The 17702-nt window shown below is 39.8% G+C and overlaps 1 protein-coding gene and 1 long non-coding RNA gene across 4 annotated transcripts in view; one reads left to right on the top strand and one right to left on the bottom strand.

Moving 5' to 3' along the window:
* Positions 1-5716: 5716 nt before the first annotated feature.
* On the top strand, positions 5717-17059 carry LOC143813572 (uncharacterized). Its single transcript, XR_013223612.1, has 2 exons — positions 5717-9192; positions 11099-17059. It is a non-coding gene; the product is annotated as an uncharacterized LOC143813572 (long non-coding RNA).
* Positions 15554-17702, bottom strand: part of ARVCF (ARVCF delta catenin family member) — a 1196801-nt gene continuing 1194652 nt past the window's right edge. For all 3 annotated transcript variants that reach the window (XM_077293391.1, XM_077293392.1, XM_077293393.1), the window contains one exon: positions 15554-17537. Coding sequence is in view for 1 of the 3 variants with exons in the window: in XM_077293393.1 (XP_077149508.1) it covers positions 17532-17537 (6 nt within the window). In the remaining 2 variants the exon portion in view is untranslated. The remainder of the gene's footprint in view (positions 17538-17702) is intronic.

Below are 17702 nucleotides of genomic sequence, written 5' to 3'. Positions count from 1 at the left end.
CCTGTCAACTTTACATCAGCACAATTTTGGAAACTTTTTTGTTAGGGTGTTATAAGGGTTAAAAGTTGACCAGCGATTTCTCATTTTTCCAACAAAATTTACAAAACCATTTTTTTTTAGGGACCACCTCATATTTGAAGCGAGCTTGGGGGTCAATATAACAGAAAATACCCCAAAAAGTGATACCATTCTAAAAACCTGCACTCTTCAAGGTGCGCAAAACCACATTCAATAAGTTGATTAACCCTTCAGGTGCTTCACGAGAACTAAATCAGTGGAGAAGGAAAAAAATTAACATTTTACTTTTTTCACAAAATTATTTTGGAACCATTTTTTTTTATTATTTTCACAAGGGTATCAGGAAAAATTGCAAAACAAATTTTGTGGTCCATTTTCTCCTGAGTATGCCAATACCCCGTATGTGGGGGAAAGCCACTGGGTGCATGGCAGGACTCAGAATGGAGAGAGCACAATTTGACTTTTTGAACGCAAAATTGGCCGAAATCAATGGCGGTGCCATGTCGTGTTTGGAGATCCCCTGATGTAACTAAACAGTGGAACCCCCCAATTCTAACTCCAACACACCCCTAACTTTAATCCCAACCTTATCCCTAACCACAACCCTAATCGTAATCCCAACCATAACCACAACCCCAACTTTAGCCAAATCCTAACTTGAGCCCCAACCCTAACTTTAGCCCCAGCCTCAACCCTAACCCTACCTATAACCCGAACCATAACTCTAGCCCCAACCGTAAAACTAGCTGTAACCTCAACTATAACCCTAACGGAAGAATGAAAATAAATTTTTTTTATTATTTTTACCTAACTAAGGGGGTAATAAAGGGAGGTTTGATTTACTATTTTGTATTATGATCACTGTGATAGACCCTATCACAATGAACCAATAGGAAAAATTTCCTATTGCTGCCGGTTGACGGCCGGCAGATCTCGGTGGGCGCAATGCCAAGACCCCGGAGAAATTCCAACGCTGGGGGGTGCTATACCCTTATTTCTCAGCGCCATCCAACCTGACGGAACTGGAGAGAATCAGTAAGGAAGAATGGCAGAGGATTCCCAAATCCAGGTGTGAAAAACTTGTTGCATCATTCCCAAGAAGACTCATGGCTGTACTAGCTCAAAAGGGTGATTCTACACAATACTGAACAAAGGGTCTGAATACTTATGACCATGTGACATTTCAGTTTTCCTTTTTAATAAATTTGCAAAAATGTCTACATTTGTTTTTTTTTTCAATCAAGATGAGATGCAGAGTGTACATTAATGTGAAAAAAGTTTTTTTTTTTTAATTTACCAAATTGCTGCAATGAAACAGACTGAAAAATTTAACAGGCTCTGAATACTTTCCGTACCCACTGTATATCTCGACTTCAGTAAAGCATTTGATAAAGTATCTCAAACTACCCTTATTGAAAAAAAGTGACCAACTATGGGATTAACAACTGGCTCAGTGATCGTACTCAAAGAGTGGTAATAAATGGTTGCACATCCAACTGGAAGTGTGTTTCAAGTGGAGTACCACAAGGCTTTGTCCTGGCCCCAGTGTTCAACATTTTTATAAATGATCTAGAAAAGGGAACTGAATGCAAGCTAATCAAATTTGCAGACAATGCAAAGCTAAAGGTACCGTTACACTAAACGACTTACCAACGATCACAACCAGCGATACGACCTGGCCGTGATCGTTGCCAAGTCGTTGTGTGGTCGCTGGGCAGCTGTCACACAGACAGCTCTCTCCAGCGACCAACGATCAGGGGAACGACTTCGGCATTGTTGAAACTGTCTTCAACGATGCCGAAGTCCCCCTGCAGCACCCGGGTAACCAGGGTAAACATCGGGTTACTAAGTGCAGGGCCGCGCTTAGTAACCCGATATTTACACTGGTTACCATTGTAAGAGTTTTAAAAAAAACAGTACATACTCACATTCTGATGTCTGTCACGTCCCCCGGCGTCCACAGGGTTAAAACTGCTTTCGGCAGGAGCGCTGGTAATGCACGCGCTGCTGCCGAGAGCTTCCCTGCACTGAATGTGTCAGCGCCGGCCGTAAAGCAGAGCACAGCGGTGACGTCACTGCTGTGCTCTGCTTTATGGCCGGTGCTGACACAGTCAACCCTGTGGACGCCAGGGGGACGTGACAGACATCAGAATGTGAGTATGTAGTGTTTTTTTTTTTTGTTTTTTTTTAACTTTTACAATGGTAACCAGGGTAAATATCGGGTTAATAAGCGTGGCCCTGCACTTGTAACCAGGGTAAACATCGGGTTACTAAGTGAACACATCGCTGGATCGGCGTCACACACGCCGATCCAGCGATGACAGCGGGTGATCAGCGACCAAAAAAAGGTCCTGATCATTCCCATCGACCAACGATCTCCCAGCAGGGGCCTGATCGTTGGTCGCTGTCACACATAACGAGATCGTTAGTGGGATCGTTGCTTACGTCACCAAAAGCGTGACGTTGCAACGATATCGTTAACAATATCGTTATGTGTGACTCAGCCTTTAGAGGGTGAGCTAACACTAGAGATGACAGAGAAAGAATGAGAAGGATCCAGATAAGATTGAACAATAGGCAGTGACTAATAGAATGGTATATAACAAAGAAGAGAGAAATGCAAGATTGTACATCTGGGCAAGAAAAACAAAAATTACATCTATAGAATAGGAGGAATAGGACTAAGTAACAGCCTGTGTGAAAGACGTGGATATACTAACAGATCACAGACTGAACATGAGTTAGTGTGATGCAGCAGCAAAAAAGGCAAACAGTTCTAGGATGTATTAAGAGAAGCATAGAGTCTACATCACGTGAAGTAATTATCCCCCCTCTACCCCTCCTTGGTCAGGCCGCATCTGGAATCCTTTGTCCTGTTCTGGGCACATTTAAAAAAAAAAGACATTGAAAAACTGGAGCAAGTTCAGAGAAGAGCTACCAGGATGGTGAGCTGACTGCAAAGTATGTCCTACAAGGAACTGTTAAAGGATCTGGGAATGTTTAGCTTGCAAAAAAAAAGAAGGCTAAGAGACTTAATAGCAGTCTACAAATATCTGAAGGGATGTCAGTGTGTAGAGGGATCATCCTTATTTTCATATGGAAATTCCTGTCTGCGATGGTTTAGTGAATCTTGCTTTGAGCAGGGGGTTGGACATGACCCTGGAGATCCCTTCCAACTCTAACAGTCTAGGATTCTACATAGCTTCCTGTCCCAATTTGCAAGGAGGCACGGTACACCACCTCTGAAGCCATATCAGTGCGAACAAGTGGACAGTTAGGTAACAGATAATGCATCTGGAATGCTTGCCAGCACCACCCAGTCTTCCACACGCTCCAGTCTCACCAGTCAACGGTCTGGATCACTTAATCTTCACCTTGATCCCCCTTCCTCCCATCATGTTGAGTCCCAGGAGACCAGTGATCCCACACTAGGACACTCCAAAAAGCTCTTAACATCATTTCTTGACTGTGACCTCTCACCCTGCATGTTCCAAGAGGGACAGGAGGAGATGCTGTTTAGTGATGCACAAAACTTAAGAGAACAGTCTCGGTGTTAAGAAGATGGTGGGGAATAGTATGATAAGACAGTTGCCAATAAGTCAGGTTGTTAAGTCACCATGTCAGGAGGACCAGGGTGCGGCAGTGGAAAACAAAATGGTGGATAATGAAGTCACTGACCCAACCTGGGAAGTTGGCATGCAGAGCGAGGCCAGTAGTGCTGAGGGGGAGGGATCGGGAGTATCGAGACAGGCATGAAAAGGCATTAAGCTGACCAGAAGGAGAAGGTGGGCAACTATTCTGCAGAGCAACAACACATGAATTTTTCCATGAAAGAATTAGATGTTCCCCATACTGGAACATTTTTAAAGAGTTCATAGACAAAAAAAAAAAAAAGTTAACTTGCAACCTGTGCCATGCCAAGAGCAGCAGGGGCCTGACCACTAAGAGCCCAACCACCACCAGCCTGGTTTAAAAATTTGTGCCAGCGGGTGACACCACTGCCTCTTCCCCTGTGCTAGATGCTTCCCAATCCCCTGTCCATGACACTGACGCAGATGCCTTCCGCCCTGCACATGTCCTTGCACATTCTGATGCACCATAATCAGGCACTTCCAAAAACTTGTCCCAGCAGAGCATTCAGCTGTCCCTACCCCAGGCCTTGGAATAAAAAAATAAAAGTTTCCAGCCACCCACAGGCCTAAATGCTAAAGGGGCACATTTCCAGACTGCTTGGAACAGTTGCAGTTTAGGCTTGTAGGCACCGAGGATTTCTAGCAACTCATGGCGGCAGCAGTTTCTTGGTACTCGGTCCCCAGCCACCATTTCTCAGGTATGGAGTACACGCCTTGTACTAGCATGTGTTAAAGAACACCACATGTGTACTTAACAGTTACTGGGATTGTAAATTTCACAAAAGAAGTGTGGACAAGTGCTTGTGGCCAGGGACGTTACATTTCCCTGATGGCACACTGGGTGAACATAGTGGAGGCTGGGGCTGAGTCCCACCCTGGTATGGCACATGTGCAACAGACACCGAAGATTGCTGGCCCTACTTCTATCATGGTTTCCTGTGCTTCCTACACCAGTTCCTGCCCCCTTCTCCAGCACCTCCATCTCAGATTTGGTATCTCATAGTCCACATCAGCTGGAAGCTCTGCAGCACTGCCTCAATGAAGCAGCAACAGGCTCTGCTGAAACTGATTTGTCTAAGAGGCAAACCGCATACTTGGTCAGTTATTGAAATGAAAAAACAGACCAGAGAGATCTGTGGCTCTCACCGCTGAATCACCAGTGAGGCATAGCTGTGTGTGATAATAGCCGAAACCTGGTGGCGGGGGCGAAGCTTCGCAAACTCACATGTACCATGCTTGGCCAATGTGTTAAACTTGGTGGTTAAGCAGTTTCTGAAATCCCCTCATGATTTGCCAGAGCTTTTGGTCAAGGTATGTAGCATTAGCGCACATTTCCTAAAGTCGGCTACAGCTGCCATGGCTCTGGCAGTGCTGCAGCAGTGCATGCAAGTGCCAGCTTAGCGACTGTTGTGCAACATCACCATGTGCTGGAAATCCACACTGCACATGCTTGCAAGACTGTGAGCAGCAGAGGCCAGTTGTCAAATACCAGCTCCAACACGACCGTCAGTATTCTGGGCAGCCTCCACCCATAACTGAAGAGTTGGCATGGATGTCTAACATTTGTGCAGCTCTACAAGACTTTGAGGACTCCACAAAGATTGCACCATAATGATCACAATGATCCTGCTTCTGTGCCTACTTAAACAGTCGTTGCTCACAATTAAAGCTGAAGCTTTGCATGCGTACCAGGTGGAGATGGAGGAAGACATGAGACCGGGAGATACTACCCAACTCAGCCTCATCTCATCTGTTCAGCGGAGATCAGGAAACAATGAGGAGGTGGAGGTTGAGGAGAAACAAAGGCTAGCACCCACATAAGTTTGGACCAGTCTCTCCGACGTGGATGGGCTGAGGAGGGAAATGAGGAAGAGATGGAGGAGGAAGAGATTGAGAGTAGACATCATGGTGGAGACAGTGAATTGTTGGCTGTAGGGAGCTTGACACATACGGCCAACTTTATGTACCGTTGCCTTTCCCGTGACCCTCGTGTTACATTCATCTTAGTTACCCTTTAACGACCAGAGGAATTTTTGATTTTGCATTTTCATTTTTTGCTCCCCTTCTTCCCAGAGCCATAGTTTTTTTAATTATTTGGTTAAAATGGTCATGTGAGGTTTTCTTTTTTCGGGACGAGTTGTACTGTTGCACAACACCATTGGCTTTACCATGTTGTGTACTAGAAAACGAGAAAAAAATTCCAAGTGTGGTGAAATTGCAAAAAAAAAAGTGCAATCCCGCATTTCATGATTCTCTAGGTCATTACGAGTTCATAGACACCAAACATGTCTAGGTTATTTTTTATCTAAGTGGTGAAAAAAAAATTCCAAACTTTGGTAAAAAAAAAAAAAATTACAACATTTTCTGATACCCATAAATGTCTCCATTTTTAGTGATCTCGGGTTTGGTGAGGGCTTATTTTTTGTGCACTGGGCTGATGTTTTTAATTATACCATTTTGGTGCTGATACGACTTTTTGATCGCCCGTTATTGCATTTTAATGCAATGTTGCGGTGACCAAAAAACATAATTGTGGCATTTTGACTTTTTTCTCACTACGCCGTTCACCGATCAGGTTAATCCTTTTTTTTTTTAATTGATAGATTGGGCAATTCTGAATGTGGAGATACCAAATATTTGTATGTTTAATATTATGGTTTCATTTTGAATGGGGGAGGTGATTTGAACTTTTTTTTTTTAATATTTTTAAAAACGTTTTTTTTTCTTCTAAACTTGATACGCTTTAATAGTCTCCATGGAAGACTAGAAGCTGCCATAACCTGATCGGCTCTGCTGCATACAGGCAATGATCAGTTCGCCTGTATGTAGCTGAATTACTTGCTATGAGCCCCGACCACTGGGCAGCGCTCACAGCAAGCTGTCAGTGACAACCATAGAGGTCTCCAGGACACCTCTGGTTGTCATGCCATCCTATCGGTGACCCGAGATCACATGACAGGGGGGTCACCGATGGGCGGATTTCCGGCACAATTGCCAGAAGCGCATGTTAAATGCCGCTGTCAGCGTTTAACAGCGGCATTTAACAGTTTAATATCCGCAGGTGGATTGCAATTCCACCTGCGGCTGCTCCGGGCATATGTCAGCTGTTCAAAACAGCTGACATGTGCTGGGAAAGATGTGGGCTCACCACCGGAGCCCACATCAAAGGGAGGGTGTCAGACATTGGTGTACTATTACGCTCGACGATGTAAAGAGGTTAAAAAAAAAAGTACTGGTTGTTCTACAAGGAGAACTCTTCATCTCTCCTACCAGTGGCAGAGAGGTCTACTAAAATGGTGCTATATAAGGTCAGTGTGGAAAATATTTAAAAAAAAATTTCCATCAGACAACGCTAACGCAGGGGGCAAGCTGAGACAAGGGAGATACACACCAAGTACACTATGAAAGACCTGGGCCAATTTCATCACACCCTGCCAGCGTCTATTCCTTCATTTCTGGATATTTTTGACAAGAAGGGAAAAGTTTTTAAAGATGGTCAAGCAATACCTGGCAGACAAAACCAACGTACTCCCCAATGCCTCTGTGACCTTCAATAATTGGTTCTCAAAGCTGGACACCTGGCATGAGCTGTCCCTCTGTCTTGCAGGTGTGCTGCCCTTCTGCTAGTGTTGTCTGAGCGCGTTTTTAGTGCCACAAGGGGAGTCAGGTCCTTTCGGCTGTCAACAGAAAATTCTGACAAGCGCACTGATAAAAATGAACAAAGCCTGGATTAGCCCTGACTTTTCCACACCACCAGATGACAGCAGCACATAGTGTTTTTAATCTTCAATATTTGAATGTTGTTGTCTTCAAGGGTCTATGCATGATTATTACCCTCCTAATAATTTGTTCCTGGCTTTGCACTGTGTGCAAAGCTTTTGAGTGTAGAAGTGCCACAACTACAATTTAATTTTTATGATGCACTTCAGTTGGTACCTTCAAGGGTGTAAGGATGACACTCCTTATAATTTTTTTTTCTGGCTTTGCATTCTGCGTAGTAGAGCCTTTATGAGTGTAGGATTATCATAACACTACTTTCTTAATATTTTAATGACGCACTACAGTTGGTGCCTTCAAGGGTGTATGGATTACCCTGCTTGTAATTTTTGGCAGGCTTTGCACTTAGTGTTTAATACAGGAGTCCCTTTTCATCAAGTTTTTGGCACTTCTTGCTTCCTTCATAAATTACACTGAAATTTACAATTTTTAATAATCTCAATTTTGGTTAACTTAAATTTTTTAAAAGAATCCCTTTTAAAGTCATTATTCAGGAAACAATGTTAAATATTTATTTCCTGTAAACTCTAATTCCTAGTTCATTTGAATGTTTTGTCATTCCTTAAAGTGGAGTAAAAATGTGACATCATTGTTCTCAGCAGGGATCTGGGAGTCAGAGATGCTTCTAAAGCTTTCCCCCATGCTGTTCTCCTTCCATTCAGCACTTTTCCCATCCATTTCAACATTTTTACTGCCACCCAGACCTCCTTGTAGGGTCTGCTGGAAAAACTCAGATTTCCCATTGATTCCCATTAAACTCGGTACTCAAAACAAACATCCGAGTATTAGGAATTGCTCATTTTGAGTAACAAGCATCCAAGCATTTTAATGCTCGCTCATCCCTAGTCACCACTATTTTCACAGATTGTAAACTCATTTATTTAAACCTTTCACCTCTGGTTGAACCTACTACAGCTCTAGGTATTAAGTCATCAGTCTGTTCAATCTCCTCTACTCATTTATCAGATTTGCTTGCTTTTAAAAGATTTACTCTTGTTTTTGAAAGAAAGTAGTTCGAATTTCAGCAATTCAACAGTAAGTTTGCACTATATATATCAAATACTACAAATTAGCACAAGCTCTGTGCTCAGACTGCCCTAGTGTATAGATATTCAGTGGAGCATCATTCAAATAGTATGTTGAGCACTTAATGTCAAAAATTCGCTGACTGCAAAAGGTAGCAATTTGGCTGGTATAGGGTCTGCTCAACAATAAACTGCCTAAAAATGTTAAATAGATGAACATCCATTTTAGTAGGATCGGTCAACAAGCTAAGGCTGGAGTTGGTAACATCCATCAACGGTTGTGCTACATCCAGGGGTTAGTTCAACCAGTAGAAGAATAAAGTTTATTCTACAGAACACAACATCCCTCTAGGTTGCCAAGCCCTTAACCCTATTCACAGGGAAGTTTTTGGTCAGTATTTTTCGTAAACTTTGAAAGCCAAAGGCTGAGTTCAATGGATTACAAGGTCTGTATACTGTACAAACAGCAACACATAGCTTGATCACGGGGCTCCGAACCTTTACTTACAGTCTCATATGTATCTATGACGCTGTAACTTTGCTTCCCACCACCAAAGCAGGCATGAAGTGTAATACGCTTGAATGAATATGGACAAAAGCAGAAACTACAATGAGAAACACTATAATTGAAAAATTCATATCTGATCGGTATTTGCAAGCCACAAATAGGAGTGGCTATAAAACAAAGATAAACATATATCATTATTTTAGGTCAGTGTTTAATCAGGCCAAAACAAAAGGTGTTAGATACAATTACCCATGTATAAGTGAACTGGGAAAACGAGGCTAAAGGCAATAGATATAAAATTATTTTTAATGAAAATATATTAAAAAAATACATATACAACAGGAAATATTCATATAAAACAATATGTGCTGAGAACAAAACTATAGGCTGGACAGAAAATCATGCAAAATGTCTAAAGATGTATCATAACATCTAAAGCTGAGGAATGTACCAAAACGAGAATGTAACATAAATATAGAATAATAGCAATATACAGAAAAGGGAAACGTGAAAACTAATTTCCTACGTCCCTATATGACACATACCGCTTCAAGAAAAAATGCTATAACTCCCTCCATATACCACTAATCAGCTATGCAAATGATAGCATGGCAAAGCAACTAGTAAATGCCTCTGAGAGCTGCAATCCTGTCAAGCTAATGCAAAATAACAGGTATACGCACAGCCAGCAAAACATGGAAACATGGAAAATAATTTCCTATGTACACTGAAACATTTTCAAAATAAATATACAAGTCTCATGAAGCAAGCTTGCTAAAGCGGATGTGGTTAGAGGGGCACAAGTAAAAAAACCCAAGGTACCAATAATAACCCAAGCATTTGATGCAAATATGCACGGTGCAGTGCTAAAGTGAACCGTGCATGAGAATCTGTAAACTCACATGGATAAGTGTCCTATGCCAATAATGTTCCACAGCGACCCCGACAGCGCCGTTTCGCCTGACCGGCTTCCTCAAATAGGGGGCGTAGGTGTCTAAAGCTCACTATTTTCTCCTTATATATCTGCCAACACAGCTGTAACGCGCGTCTGTGTGAGTAACATGATGCTGATATACGGCGTTCGGCTTCTGTGTGCGGTTTGCGCATGCGCCGGTCAGTGACGTCCCGGTGGCTTCTAGCTCCGTGCAAACAGGAAGGCGAAGCGTTCCACGCTCGCGTTCCAAGCGCGGGGTTCCGGAAGTCACTTTTTCCATGGTGACGTCCAGAGATCAACGCATGCGCCGCTTCATGTTACTCACACAGACGCGCGTTACAGCTGTGTTGGCAGATATATAAGGAGAAAATAGTGAGCTTTAGACACCTACGCCCCCTATTTGAGGAAGCCGGTCAGGCGAAACGGCGCTGTCGGGGTCGCTGTGGAACATTATTGGCATAGGACACTTATCCATGTGAGTTTACAGATTCTCATGCACGGTTCACTTTAGCACTGCACCGTGCATATTTGCATCAAATGCTTGGGTTATTATTGGTACCTTGGGTTTTTTTACTTGTGCCCCTCTAACCACATCCGCTTTAGCAAGCTTGCTTCATGAGACTTGTATATTTATTTTGAAAATGTTTCAGTGTACATAGGAAATTATTTTCCATGTTTCCATGTTTTGCTGGCTGTGCGTATACCTGTTATTTTGCATTAGCTTGACAGGATTGCAGCTCTCAGAGGCATTTACTAGTTGCTTTGCCATGCTATCATTTGCATAGCTGATTAGTGGTATATGGAGGGAGTTATAGCATTTTTTCTTGAAGCGGTATGTGTCATATAGGGACGTAGGAAATTAGTTTTCACGTTTCCCTTTTCTGTATATTGCTATTATTCTATATTTATGTTACATTCTCGTTTTGGTACATTCCTCAGCTTTAGATGTTATGATACATCTTTAGACATTTTGCATGATTTTCTGTCCAGCCTATAGTTTTGTTCTCAGCACATATTGTTTTATATGAATATTTCCTGTTGTATATGTATTTTTTTAATATATTTTCATTAAAAATAATTTTATATCTATTGCCTTTAGCCTCGTTTTCCCAGTTCACTTATACATGGGTAATTGTATCTAATATGTATTTATTGAGGTGTGCACAACATTTTCTATGGACATATGATAAAACCAAAACAAAAGGTGTAAGCAAAAAAGTGATGCAATATATTGAAGCCAGGTTTGAATACAGCAGTGTTATCTTTTATGTCACTGTTCATATACAAATCTATATTGAAATATTCCAGTTTTTGGTTGTCAGTTTAGCCAGACACTGTTTTGTATTGCTCAAGTCATCTTTGCTTTGTAGGCTTGGACACAGTACGCAGACAGCTCTATTGTACTGCTAGAGCTCTTACAATGCATTTTCTGCCATATTTTTGCAAAAGCATGGAAAAAATTTAGCTATTTTACCACAATTTTTGGAAACTGCTGAAAAAAAAAAGTAGTATCTTGTGAATTACTTTCCTTCATTGAAGTAGTAATCAAGCACTCAAATCCTGCTGAACTGTCTTTACAGACAAAAAAAGGAAATAGGAGTCCAATATGTCTGCACTATAGAAGTAAAAAGAACAATATACATCAATACACCAGATTTTGGGTTCCAAACATATATTTCCATGTATAGAAAAATGTAGCGTAAATTGAACCTTAACTCATAGGACTTGACCATATATAACATTTATTACCAGATGAACATGGCTTAATAAAACAGTGTTATTAGACATGAGAACTACAAGGTAAGGAGAAAAAAGTCATCATTTCTAGAGGTAGTGTTATGCCTTCATATAGTCTGTTCTATTGAGAATGGGAGTTCACAGAAGCCTCCTATTTGGTGCAGTCCAAAGAACATAGAACAAGATCACATGGAATGTTTGGTCCAGGCATGGTTTATTGAAAACAGGTCAAGCTTGTCATCTATTCACACCTGGTACTTAACAGGCATCAAATCTATCCAGATTAGTAAAACATCAGCATAGAATAGACAATGATATCTCAATTCGTTCTTTCATTCTGATTATATATCACTTTGGGGAGAATTTTTTTAAAAAAAAATCAAAGCTTTTCACCTAACAAGCACTTTAAAACCAATGTTTTCCTCTTCAGAAATATTATATTACAGTCTAAATACATGTCAACCCACTGGCTTAACACAATACAATGTTGCAAAGAATGAGAGGGGAGGATTAAAAACCTTCTGCAGATTTTTTCCACTTTGCTCATATCTATCATGAAAGATTTATTTAAGGCACATGATAGTTACAAACATGTTTGACTTTAGTTACCAATACACTTTTTTCAGGAGTTTCATTGAATAAACTTTAGCTGCCAAAGTTTGGGAACAGTGAGCAAAGTCTGGGATTTCTTGCAACATTTCACTGCAAGAAAAAAAAAGTAAAGGCTATTGTAAAACATAAATAAAGGAATATTTTCTTAATGTGCACAGGTTTGGTCCCCAAGGAAATCTCTGACCCATTTAATACAATGATCACCATGCCTAATATATTCTCAGGGTTGTTTAGAAAATTTTCTTACTTGTCTTGTTTAACATGCTCTTCTCCAATCATTAATTATTACAACGCTAACCTCAATGTAGGGATAACTTTAAGAATATTTGCAATATGGCAAGACACTACTGCATGGGTCACCTACAGACTCTGGGCATCATCATCATAGAGAAAGATTTATTTTATAACCAGAGCAGCTTTCATAACCAGCAGACACGTGGTTAGCGATAAACACTAACATGATATAGTGGCAATGTATGGTATGTCGCAGCCACCCAAACTTTTTTCCATTATACATTGTTCACATATACAGATATGTTGGAGAAATAAAACTAATATGGTATGAACCGATCACACTGCTTTTATTTATAAAAAAAAAAATCCACAAAAAATAAAAAGTAAATAAAGGGCAATCGTCACACCACCAGCAACTGTCCCGCATCAGCATTTCTCAATGACGAAGGCAGAAATGTGAGGCACTACACATCCCCTTTATGGCCACCATTAGGTTACTATTTTACATTAGTATTTGCAAGTCAAATCTTGGAGTAAACCTAGAGAAAGCCAAAAATTTAAATTTGTGCACCCTTTTCATATTTTGGAACGGCTTCTGATCTTGTCTTACAAACACTGTTGCAAAATACTAAAAATACTGACCAAAATATTCAAGCGTGGAGTCGGCATTTAGCTGGAATATTTTATGTACGTGTTTCACCAAACACAGTGATGGAACCAAAAAAGCAAAGGCTTCAGCCTCAAATTTCAAGAGGATTATTAAATTGTTTTTATAGTGTGTGTGTGTGTGTGTGTGTGAGTGTGCTTTACAATATAAGAGATGTTGGGCCTTCAAGCAATGACATTGTTATTACTCCATGTAGTGGAATATAAACTACTACACACTTTCTAAAGCCATGTTTCCAGCATACAGGATATTTTACTTTTGAAAAGGTCACTATGCAGTGTTTGGAGGCTGAGATATCACTACATTTTATAGTTGCCTTATACATACGTAACTAAATTTGTAGCTCACTGAAAAGAGTTCCTCTATCTGCATGCCACAAAATGTTTCAAACAAAGGCTCTGCACCAAGTATTCAACGATATTCTTAACTTCAAATCACGTTTTGCATCACTGGTGGGATGAAATATATACACAAATAAATTGGAAACCCAGTAGATCATCAAACTTACTTCACACGTCAGAAATATATTTCTTAATTTCTGGACAGTAATTATCTGGCTCAATTTAAACAGCATAAAATTAAATTATAAATTTGGTGCATCTTGCTAGATGTTCGAAACAAAAGTTATACCATCTCTGGCTTATTCTTCACCGATATATTGCAGTGGAATAGTGGAGCATGATATAAGTATGGAGAATTTTGCATCTTCAGTTAGATATACAGACTTTTCAAGATATTCTGCAGAAGTTTTTATGTTCTAGTTAGATAGCCGCACCTGGGTAGTGCAGCTCTATTCCTTATTGAGGAAAATAGTGAGTGGATATATAATACCCAGCCACTATAGCTTTGACTGAGCTTTTGTGTTCCGGCGCATCCAAGAAGTTTCGGCCAACGACGGTAACAGCTGATAGAGTAGGTGGAAATGCCAGGTGTCAAACTCCCACTTAGGGACTGGCCACTACTTTTCACTGATTGACTAACTTTTTAAATATTCAGGTCAGTTGAAATTAGGTTTGATTTTCAAGTGGCAGCAGATATTCATAAGGTTTATTACAACAATTATACAATTATGATTTAAAGCAAACAAGATCTATAGTTCAGGAGGAAAAAGACCATTAACCCTGTGAATATCAATTATTGTGTGGTATACCAAAACATTTTTCTTAAATTATAAATTAGGTACCTATAGAGCTAGGAAATGAGGTGTGTACAATCCCTGTAGGGCCATTCATGCAGTTTATCAAATTGTATGAACATTATAGCTGTATGAAATCTTGAAGGGGTTGTCCAACCACTGGTGGCATGGGTGTTGGCAGCATGGTTGGCTTTTGATCACTGAGGACAGCGATTAGCTATAAAGATTACCTGAGGGTATTAGAAACATCCAATGCAGGACAGCCAAGAGAGTGGTAAGATCACCGAATTGGCAAAGGCTTCCTCGAGTGTGTAGGATTTATTTTGCCATCTTAATGCATCCCCTGCTATCTTGCCGCTTTTAAAAAAAATCTCTAGGACCACCCTTTGAATCTTTGCAACATGCAGCAAAGACATTACTATGGTCAGACCTTTATTCTCTGTTGCAGAGTATGTGGACCTGTGTAAATCTTGGCGATCAGGATTACTAAAAGTCTAGCTTAGACACTGGAAACCAAGAACAGAAGATGAATGGTTCTGTCTCCAGTTTATAACCACAATTGAAAGACAAAAGCATTGCCGATATCCTTAAAGGCCTTATCTTACGATTACTTTGTCCAGTATCTAAAAAGTATTTTATTTCCAAAAGTCTCTTTCAGTGCACACATATTTCTGCTGAGGTAACGAGCTCTGCTTGATCTGGGCTCATATTCCGCATGGCTGTTCTGAGAACATTGAGAATGGCACTTCTGACAAATCACCTCAGTCACAGAAATACAGTAGTATTCTCACAGTACTATGAGCAGACATTAAGGATGTAGGCCACTATCGCCATATGGCACTTAGATATAGGTACAAGATTGTATGCTGTCATGTTCCTACAAAGCTGTCTACTTAAAATCCAACTCTGAATGAGTTATGGTCTGCCCTTTTTACAATTGACCCCATCTGTTATGTAGAATTGGTCACATGACTCTTCATGACAATTCACAGACCTCACATAGGATCTCAAAAAAGCTGTCTGCAAATCTGTATTATTCCCCCTCTGGCCAGGGTATTACAGGCAGTTCAAAGATTTTAAAAACATTTATCAAGCTAAATGCACATAATCTTATTGGACCCATAACCCAAAGCTTGGATCAATAGGGTGAAATTATTCATATGGGAACCTACCAAATCGTAAGCTTCTCATACAACCACACATGAAAACTGACCTGCAAGGCAAAGGCAACGCAAATTCCACTGTTCACAGGAATAATGCTAAAGATATTAACAGTCATTTAGAAAATACTTTATCATACAGATGTTAAAACGCAGATTCAATTCTCTATTCAGGTATAGTTACAATCTCAAAGTGTATGTCTCTGATATAGTTCCAACTTTCTCTTGAAAGTATAGTAATATATTCTAAGAGAATAAGTGAGGCTACAAAAACATAAAAGTGCTGCTATCATATGACTGCGTATGGATCTGTAAATGTTGAAGTTTAGAGTAGGATACATGTGTGTCTGGACAGCACACCATATCTAAGGACTGGGGGGACCTGCAGCCTTGTATACAAGACAACCATCCTGTAATAGGTAGTGGATTAAGCTATTATTCAGAATTCAATATGGTACACAAGAATTGTCTGCATCAAAACCAGATAAATTGATTGCATTCACATCAGAACTTCTTGATTAATTTAAGGATTACAAGGGTGCAGGTTGACCCCATACAAATCACATTAACAGATGGCGACCAGTAAGATGATCTTGACCGCTTTGATTTTTTTTTTTTTTTTTTTTTTTACATCCAAGAAAACATCTACGTACATTAAGTTTAGTACAGCATGAAATATTACATTAATGTAAAAAAAAAAAACAGTCCCATCCCTGCAAACACAAGAAAAGAATGAACACCTCACCCTCTGTTACTGATTTTCTTTTTGAGCACCTACTGAAAATCCATTAAAATTCAACAGTAAACGTAATTCCTTATTTTAATTCAAAGGATTAGAATTGCAGCAATGCGTTCATGGTAAAAGATCTTAAAACAGCTGAGGCGATTGCAAGATAAGAATAGATAAAAGATTTCCAGAGAGTTCGTAGATGGTTGATCGGTCTGTGAAATCTTGTTGAAAAGTGAATGAAGAGAGAAAGCACGAGAAAAAAGGCAAAATAGTTATACAGCAGAATTTTCTGCACACAGGCTGCAACCAGAGAGAAATGTACTGTAGCCGCAGGTGACACGTGTGAAATATATATATATATATATATATACATATATATATATATATATATATATATGTATATTATATTTTCTCTTTTCATTGTACAACCCACTGGGGATCATGTATAAAATAATGTCCGGTAAGTATATGTATAAGCTCACACTGCATTCCAGTTAATGACATGCATGTCATAAGAAAAGTCTTGCTAAAGGTTGAGTATTTGACAGAATGATGCCAGTGTAGAACACATTTCATAGTCAGAACTCAGAAATGACCTGGGGATGGAGCTCTACTGCCGGCATGTAATGCCTTATATCACATTCAGATACTTTCTAAAAAGGACAAAATCATCAGGGTCTACAGTACAGACGCTATTTAACTTTTACTTTTTTCTTTTCCTCCACTTTCTCATTCCATGCAGCAACTTACTCCACCTTGGTGAAAACCACAATCCTTATGATATTCCCATCGTTTAATAGCAAGAAAATAAAATTATATGCACCTCAGACCACAAAACTTTTTTTTTTTTCACAGTTCAAGCTGAGGAAGCAAATCAAAAAAAACAAAAATGGAAAAAGTGCTCAATTTAAGTCATTGCCTCAAAGTTTTGTGGCTTTTTTTTTCGTGCAGAAAATGCGTCCAATAAAAACAATTCCCTTCTTTCTATCTTCTAGTCCAAGCTGCACCATCCCAACTTTCCATCAAAAAAGGTGATTCTTCTTCAAAATGGCGCAAGGTGCAGGAAGCTTCAAAGGGAATGTTACTTTATGAATATATACTATACATATGTACTAAAAAAGATTCAGTTCTGAAGTAAAATCAAGCAACAGCGGTTTTTGGCGATGATCACATAGTTTGGTTCTCAGTCACAGCAGATGGCAGTTTTCATTCAGTCTCTTACCAAAATGGTCCTTCTGTGAAAACATTATGGCAGTGGTGGGCAATGATTCCTCCGATGTATAATAAAAAGGAGTGATTCTTGGTTGGGAAAAAAAAAAATATTAACATAAAACTGTTTTCTCAAAAAGAATCACCGCAAGATTATCCCTGTGAGAGAAAAAAAACAAAGTAATTGGAGAAAGAATGGTTAAGTCAAGCAGAAATTGTAACATAAAAAATTAAATAAAATATACAAGTTATGGCAGTGGTCTATAATTCAGACTCTATATGATGAATGCAGTCTGGTAAATTAAATTACTTCCATTTGGGAGA

This window comes from Ranitomeya variabilis, chromosome 1, assembly GCF_051348905.1.
Source record: "Ranitomeya variabilis isolate aRanVar5 chromosome 1, aRanVar5.hap1, whole genome shotgun sequence".
In the NCBI taxonomy this organism is placed as follows: Eukaryota; Metazoa; Chordata; class Amphibia; order Anura; family Dendrobatidae; genus Ranitomeya; species Ranitomeya variabilis.
The sequence above is the reverse complement of the archived record's forward strand: the minus strand, read 5'-3'. Positions and strand labels throughout refer to the sequence as shown.